Source organism: Larimichthys crocea, chromosome XXIII (genome assembly GCF_000972845.2).
Source record: "Larimichthys crocea isolate SSNF chromosome XXIII, L_crocea_2.0, whole genome shotgun sequence".
NCBI classification, from domain to species: domain Eukaryota; kingdom Metazoa; phylum Chordata; class Actinopteri; family Sciaenidae; genus Larimichthys; species Larimichthys crocea.
In genome coordinates, this window is record NC_040033.1 from 14,852,492 (window position 1) to 14,861,066 (window position 8,575).

At 42.3% G+C, this 8,575-nt stretch overlaps 1 protein-coding gene across 1 annotated transcript; it reads left to right on the forward strand.

Annotated features, from left to right (window-relative positions):
- The first annotated feature begins 700 nt into the window (after positions 1–700).
- On the forward strand, positions 701–7,777 carry eef1e1 (eukaryotic translation elongation factor 1 epsilon 1). Its single transcript, XM_019253084.2, has 4 exons — positions 701–834; positions 1,375–1,572; positions 4,055–4,150; positions 5,837–7,777. The coding sequence occupies exons 1-4, from the start codon at positions 751–753 to the stop codon at positions 5,978–5,980; spliced, it is 522 nt and encodes a 173-aa protein (XP_019108629.1). The 5' UTR covers positions 701–750; the 3' UTR covers positions 5,981–7,777.
- The last annotated feature ends 798 nt before the right edge of the window (positions 7,778–8,575 follow it).

An 8,575-nucleotide genomic window follows, 5' to 3' on the forward strand; every position in this document is an offset into this window, starting at 1 on the left:
ACCCCAAATCCTTGTGGAGAAGTAATGCAAAAAAAACCATGTTACTATGAACTAGATGGCTTCCATGGCACTAATTTTTGTTCACCCAAGTGAACCCTGAGTTTCCTTGGTTATGTGGTCAGACATGCTCACAAATCACAGCAGTCTAGCAGATCAAAGTAATACAGATTTTCTTCTGTTTATACTAGTATACATATCATTTATATCATTTATCTGACATCCATTTGAAATAAAACCTATTAGTGATATTGTATTATTGTTATTCTTAATAAGGACATGAGTGAGAATGTGGCCTATAAATAGATAAATTGAAAAATCGGTCTAGTTGATTGATTTTTATTATTAATATATATATATAATATATTATATCATATATATATATATATATATATAGATATATATACATTATATAACATATAAAACTTAAACTAAAATAATATAATATAATTTCTGCTATATAAAACATGAGGATACCGCATACACTTCTCTATCCTTACATAAAATTTGTAGTCATATTTCTCTACATTTAAAAAACAATATGTATTTTGCTTTTAACAATTATTTTATTTTATTTTATTTTAATTTATGGATGATGGCTCATTCAGTGATGCAACGTAATGAAAGACTTTCATGCTGTGTTGTTATTGGTTAAACTCGCAGTCAGTCAAACTCTAGTGGGCGGGAGTTGAGACGTTCAACCAATCAGATCACACGCACGCCGCACACCGCCCCTCTCCGACAGTAAGAAACATGGCGTTACGGGAGCTATCATCGTTGGAGAAGTTTTTGGGATTAAAAAAGCCGAACAAGTACAGCACACAGGGAGACAAAAAGGTGACATCAGCGTACATCTTTGCGGCGTCCACTGTTTCTTCAAACCGCCGTTTAAACGTGCAGGGAGCCCGTAAGCTATTGTAATTAGCACACCGTGGCTAGCTGGAAGATGCTAACACGCGAGTCATGTGTGTTGAGCGTGCAGGCTCGGTGCCATATCTACCTGCTGTTATCAGCTGGGAGTCAGTGAGCTCTGTCCTCGGTCAGGCTGAGACTCAGAGCAAATCCAGGCAGCGACATTTGGTGGCAGCTTCTTATTCACACAGCTCAGCACAATGGGAACAGCGGCACGCTCTGCGCATGTCCGTTTCTAGACTGTCAGTGTCTGCTGAGGAGTGTCAGTGCATGACACCTCACTGTAAATATTCATTTGTTTCACCTGAAGGTTAAACAACACACTCCACTATTAAATTCATCTTTTTTTAAGTGAAACATCACCGTGCGTATGAGAGCCAACAATTTAGTTTCAAGAGGCTTCAAAGAGGTGTAAAGTAAACAAGTCTGAACTTGTCTCTGTCCCTGTCACACCTCTTCATGCAGGTTCCTGTGCTACAGAGTAACAATGATCCTGCACTGGTCGGCCTGGTGACCATCGCCTGTCACCTGGTGAAAGAAGCCAAGCGCCCGGAGCTGCTGGGCGACTCCGCGGAGAGCAGGGCTGTGGTGCAGCAGTGGCTCGAGCACAGAGTCACCAAGCTGGACGGCTGCACAAAGGAAGACGTCAAGACCGTCCTGAAGGTAGAGACGCAGAAATCCTGTGCTTCCAAATAGCTGTCGTGTTGTGTCTTGTAGACATAAACGCATTTGTACATTAATGCATCTGCTTCCAGCTTGTCAGTGTTATTCTGTTTGTTTTTTTATTGTTGTTGTTATTGTTTTGTTTTCATTCATTCATTCATTTATTTCACAGCTTCTCAGTATCTCTCACATTCTCCCTTTCTCTGCCGACCAGCCCGACCGATGTGCTTATGTGTGTTTGTCTTGTTAAGGCACAAGCGACAGGAACACAGACTGATGTATGGCCCTTCAGTGACATGGCCCCCACACGACAAAATAAAATGCTTTAATGTGCTTGACGCCAGTCAGCGTGAAATGGATCACCAGCCACTGGTCTTCTGGACGCTAAGCGCCTTTTGGCACTGTTGTGTCAGCATGAAGTGTTTGTGTGTGTGTGTGTGTGCTTCTCAGCGTGACATGCTGTTGTGGCATGGCTGAGAAGTCATGCTGTGTGGCAGCATGTTATCTGGACAGGCCTCTTAAATATTTTAATGGTGCCACTTACAGAAGGAAGTCGCCCTGAGCAGCTCGGCTCTGGTCCCCGGTGGCCCCCCTGTCTTGTCCTGCTGCTTTAGCTCCGTCCTTAACACTCTTCTTTCAAGCACACCAGTCATCTCCTATTAAATTCTCCAGAGATAAAAAAAACTGTCAACTGCAGGAGTTCTTTAAACTTTCTCACCCCAGGAAGTGAACATCTTGTCACTCATGTAATTGTGATGATGAATAAGCAAGGCCAATTTGGCCCTGAATCCAAAGTTAGACTAGTACTGGGTGACTTCCTGCTGCCACAGAAGTTGTGTATTACCACTCGTTTTATGAAGCAAATACTCCAGCATACAGCCAGTTACAGCTGGGTGAGTTCACTCTTTAGTCAACAGAGAGCACCAACATCTTGAACTCCACGTATTGCATTACAGGCTTTATGATTTCTGCTCTCTTTTTTCTTTTTTGCCTTTTTATCGATAGGACAGCTGAAGATAGACAGGAAACGGGCAGAGGGAGGGGGAATGACATGCAGCAAAGGCCGTCCGATGCAGGACTCGAACCAGGGCCGGCTGCAGCGAGGACTGTAGCCTCTACACACGGGGCGGCCACATAAACCACTACGCTACCGCCCGCCCCCTGCTCTCTGTTTTTGACAGACATTTGTATACTATGAATGAGAAAGTCAGAAAACATATTTTTTTCATTTGAGATTGTCCTCAAACTTGTAATGGTCTTTGAGAGATTGCAGTTTTCAGAGTTCATCAACATGTTGGGACTGTAAACTCGCTGTGAGGTCACTGCGTCTGCATCAAATATGTAGAAAGACAACGACAAGAGATACTCTCTGGACTGTAGTGACAATAGTAGTTCTCAGTACATCAGAAAGAAATGGGCAAAAAAAACATGCAGCAATATAAATAACTATTACTCGTGGTTATAAGTTCCAGTCTAATGTAAAAATGAACAGCGGTGCTTTGGCATCCTGTACATGACCTCCCTGTATAGCAAAATATTTCTTTCAGTGTTTTTTTTCATTCAAGGCATTCAAGGCAGGGGCAGGTAGAGAAGAGTGGAGGTCCATGTGTTGGGTGGGGGTGGCAGGAGAGCTGCCTCTCCCCTGATGCACGACTGGGCTTCAGCTCCATGGCTGTAGGCTAAGAAACCCAAGGATCTGATTGTGGAAGGGGAAGGAAGTCTGCAGTCTTCATGCCTTGTTTGGCATCACCTACTCTTGCCGCACAATAACTCCATTTGCCCTCAAGATGCTCTGTGTGCGTGGAGTGTTCCCTTCGCACAATGTACAAGTGCTAAAGATGGTCCTTTCCCCTGGGACCAGCACTTCCATGCACGACTTTGCACACACAGACACGGACTGAGAAATACACATCACAAATTTAGGACAGCTTCATTAGATTTGCAGGCGAGAGTTGTAGTCATTTGGTAGTGGAGTAAACAAATAGCCTGTTTTGTACAGCATCTGTGCTAAGTCGCCAGTCATGGGGAGGGATGTGATACCCCCTCAGGTTACATATTATTCCTACCCACATAGCACAGACACGCATGCAAGCTAGGATCCAGACTTGTGTACCTCACGCACACACAGATATATAGGTTAATGAACCTGCTGTTGTGTAAAAGAAAATTACGACTTTATTCCTTTTTCTTTCTCTTTTGTTTGAGTTTGTTTTTCAGCGGAGCACAAACGAGTCAGTCTCCTGCAATGAATCCACAAGAGTCATAATAGGACCAAAAACACCACCTCCTCTCTGAAAGGAGGCTTCATTAGTGATTCATATAAACACCATTTTCTTCCCTAATGTATAATGTATGTAATGCTTATAATGTATTCATCTGTCATGTGAAGACAAGTGTGTTTACATAGAAATACATGCCATGACGCATAAATTAACGGACTCATTTGCATAGCTTTTTATGTTGTGAAAAATGATTCTTGCAGGACTTCAACCTCTACCTGCAAGACAAGGTCTACCTGGCTGGCAACCAGTTCACCCTAGCTGATATTTTCATGTACTATGGAATCCATTCACTCATAGTAAGTCACCTTTTCTCTTACTTCAGATTCAGATTTCATTGTGATTATTCTCAGTTAAACTCAGTTTTTTTTTAATGGTTTGGATTACATCTAAGGTTTTTGGGTTAGGGCTGCTGTTATATTATGATGTTATATTTTAGGATTTATGTCACTAACAACTGAAACTAAAACACAAAGACACTAAACTTTAAGAACTTTGAGATTTTCCTTAGTTTTCCAGTTCAGGGTTAAATGTGATTGATTTGTTGTGCCTCAGTACCGCTCTCACCACCATTTACCAAGGACTCACTCATCCATCCATCCATCCCTCCATCCTTCCTTTTCCCTCCCTATCAGTGCTCACTTCAGTCAAACCACAACTTTAATAAGCAATTTGTCACAGTGCATAACACACAATTAGACCAGTCATTTGGCCAAAGGGCATCAAGAACAAGTTGGCAATGAACACACGGGTTATAAACACATTCTCACTTGTCTTTAGAGAAATAAAGTGATGTGGCACAAAGTGAAGTCTTTAGCCTCAGACCAGCAACAAGTAAGTTTGTTATGCCTTGCAGGATTCCAAAAAAAAAAGAAGTGAGTTTAGGAATGGGAAAGATGGAATGAGATGAAGGAAGGGGTGGGATCACATGTTGAGAGATGACAGTGGTTGTGGTGGAGATGGAAGGTTGCCCCCCGCCACCAGGCAGAGGAGCGTCACTTTGGTTTGCAATCAGTGTGGTTTTTAACCTCGGGGACAAGGGGTCAACCAGCCCAACCCGTAACCACAGCCTGTCCTGATGTTCAATTCATGGAAAACAACATTACACAAACATTAAACCCGACTGATGCTAGAATGCTTTTAGGCTGGATTGTTGTCTGTGTGGGGAATTTCCACATTCTAGTTAATTAGATGATATGAAAGCGCACGCCTAATAAGAATTTTTCCAAGGGCGTCCTGATGCTTTCTGGAATTATGCCACCTGTGTTATGCAATAACAGGAAAATGTTTGACACAAACATGTCAAACAAGGGCACTTCCTGGAGTAGCTTAGCACCACAGTAAATGTATACTCTTGCTATCATGCGTGACTAGTGCAGAAACCCACAGAGGAGAGGTCTGTGGTGGCCGGTGGAGTTCAGAGGTTAATAGTTGTCATTACTATCAGCACCACATGCACATCTTTAGTACCTGGTTTGAAGTTGAAGAGAAGTACATGCTCATATGATCAACACCTTAAAAGGAGCTTCTTTCATCTTCCTTCCTCTGTTTTTTATCCCCTCTGCTTCTCACTGTCACTGTGGCTTGTGACCCTATAAAACTGTTAACTTGTGATCATCGTCACAAGTTACGAGTTCTGATGAGTTTGACTTAAAGAGGCGTTTTTCTGTCTGCCTGAAGACGTGAAATTGTCCCCGTGTTTGACATAAAATAAGAGATAACATTTGCGGAACAAAGTTTGAACAAAATAAACCAAATTTTACGGAACAGCAGTGAAAGAACAGAAAATTCCCTTTATCATGTTAAATCATCCTCCCAGACTTATTGACCACCATGTTTGGAGCCACTGGTCTAAATCACATTTGTTGTTTGTTTGCAGCTTTTATCTTTGCGTTTTCATATTAATGTCCTTTTATTAAAACTGATTATGTGCAGAAAGAAAGAGAAGAAAGAGTGTCAACCTCACCTCCTCTTCTCTCACCCAGGTGGAGCTGGCCATCCAGGAGAAGGAGCAGTATATGAACGTGACACGATGGTTCGACCACATTCAGCACTACCCCGGCATCCGACACCACCTCCCTCCCGTAGCTGTGCTCAGGAACAGAATTTACACCGGCAGACACCACTGAGACACCGACACCCACCCAACCCAGCCTGACTCGTCACAAGCTTGTCCATCTTTTGGACCGGACCTGGGCTAAATTATTTCATGAAATTCAATCAGAGTCACAATTTGAGTCCACATAGTCACTTTTATTCACGATCTTTGTTTTTTCCGATCATGATTCCTGCCTTTATGTTTTGTCCTGGTGACATACTTGAACTGATTTTGAAAAAATTGACATGTTTAACCAGGAAAATCAGCAAAGAACAAAATGCCTAAAACAGCTTTGTGATGTATAAGGTACTGAAACTCCATAAAGGGATTGTTTGCTCATAATAATCAGTTCATATTCTTTAAAAAAAAACAAAAAAAAACAGCGTTTTTAATACTTATATTGCCCAGTACCATCAGATGTTGACTTTAAGAAGGGTTGGGAGTGGAGGTGTGAATCTCAGTCATTCAGTCCCACTAATACTATAAATAATAAGTTTGATGTCTTAACCCTTATTCCATAACTAGGGTGCAGAGATGTGAGACAGTTACGTCAGCCTTTTATGTGTTTTTTGTTTGGAAATCTTCTGTGGGACTTTCTGAAGTCTATTGTTTTCAAAGGGAATGCTGTACGGATTGCGGTAAAGTGAGTCGCTGCTAGCTTGTCAAAAAGGTATTATTTATATATGGTCGTTAAATAGTGGTTTAATCTGAGCCTTGAACACGCTATGACAGGCAATACAGGTTCAAAGAAGATTTGAGTTATTACTCATTACTGGCAGTACATTATGCCCTTAGGAAAAGCAGCTTCCTCATGCCATATCGATGCATTTTCAGGTAGTTTGTCTAAATAAATGTGGTTGCCAGTTCAACACCATAACCCCGTAATGACCACAGTCACTGCTGAGTCCACATTGTTCTGCCATCTCTGCCCTGATGAATCTAGCCCAGCTCACACCCCTATCACGACAATGGTGCTTGTTTTTCCACATGCAACTGTCAGCCATTTCACTGGACAGTTTAGTTTCTGTGTGTGCGTTCCTGATTACATCCCCGCTTTCTGTCCCACTTCCTCACCACCAGTCGTGTGGGCAGCAGCGAGCAGTTGAGCGTCAGCCCCAGAGTCAGAGATCAGAGTGAGGCTCCAATCAGTCCCACTACCACCACTGTTGATGCTGCAGGCCAGAGAGAGGGCAGCGGGCTCACCAGCTGCCACACAGATCCAGCCAGCCAAGGCCAGAACTCAGGCCCCTGGGCGACAGTCAGCCACTGTGTGTCATTTCAACCCTCACGCTCCCACGGGGCTACTGGAGAGAGAGCGAGCGAGAGAGGGATGCAGGAAGGAAAGAAGCGAGGGAGGGGAGGGAGGCCACAGAGAGAAAAAGAGCACCCAGAGGCCGAGGGATCTTTTTGTGACATGTGAACAATGATCGGTGCGTCGGAAAGCCTTACTGCTGCCAGCTGGATGTTTGCTATTATCACCATTAACAGGTGAAGTCGAGGGAGAGCCTGTGAATTAACTTTATGAACGTAGCGATAAAGAGACAAAGAACAGTAGGTGAAATAGATGGAATAGATAGATTACTTACACACACAAAAAATAATTCTTATAATACTGGAAGTTTTTGTTTGCATCAATGCTTCTTGTTATTCTTCACTGTCTTCTGTTAAAATGCTCCCATTTCATCCGCATGTATAATTTCCTCCATCCTAACCCAACTCCACATATCTTTGTACCTCCTGCTTACTGCGAAGCTTCACTTTTGCCATCTGATGTAACCATAACGTTCAAACCCTGTGCCAATAAATCAAAGGAATACGCAGCTCATGACCTCTGACTCCTCGGCACATTTTTCGCTGTGTGCTTTTCGTATTCTCCAAGAATTCGTTTTGCGTGAATCAGCCAGAAGACAGAGCTGTTGTTCAGTGAAGCTCCGTAAAAACAGCTCGCTGTGTGTTTGTGGCAAGTGTTGTGAAGAAGATGTGAAGGATAAAAACAGCTCGCAGTCATTTGAGCGAGCCTTGTGACTAGTGTGGGCAGTTTATGATGTGGTCTACCATTAAAGAAGCCCTTGTCCTCTTTTGGTTTTGCGAACATTTGGTTGGAATGCTGTTTCCAATGTGCAGTGTCAGACGTTTGTACTTTCTGAGGTGTAAATAACGACGCTTTGCCCGCGAAGGTTGTAGCTGGACAAATTGTTCTGAATTTCATGTACACAGAAATTACAACAGCAAAAAATATATATATATATTCTATCTATTAATCAAGCCAGTTAAAATAGCCAGATTAAGATGTTGACCACTGACAGGTCAATGGTACGGATGGTGGAAGTCAAAATATTTAAATAAAAATCAAATTGGAGAGCCTGCAGTTACGTGTTATTAGTCCATTCAAGAATCTTGAGTCAGTTAAAGTGTCTCAAAATGTGACTACACAATCAAATAATGTCATATATCTGACTACACAAACCACTGTAACAACACAGTGAAATACAGATGCTTTTAAGTAACCTCACTTTGTTAGCAGTTCTTCTCAGTGCTGTTGAATTTCACATTATTTTTGACCAGCTTATGCAGTCAAAGTGTCTTTATTAGAAAACGACAAAAGTTGAAAAAAGATGAGAACAAT

What these genes read in the sequence shown, in the direction of transcription:
- eef1e1 (XM_019253084.2), top strand. Translation starts at nt 751, where the DNA reads ATGGCGTTACGGGAGCTATCATCGTTGGAGAAGTTTTTGGGATTAAAA. An exon ending in GCACACAGGGAGACAAAAAG is followed by an intron (nt 835 to 1,374) that starts GTGACATCAGCG and finishes CTCTTCATGCAG; the next exon opens with GTTCCTGTGCTACAGAGTAA. An exon ending in ACGTCAAGACCGTCCTGAAG is followed by an intron (nt 1,573 to 4,054) that starts GTAGAGACGCAG and finishes TGATTCTTGCAG; the next exon opens with GACTTCAACCTCTACCTGCA.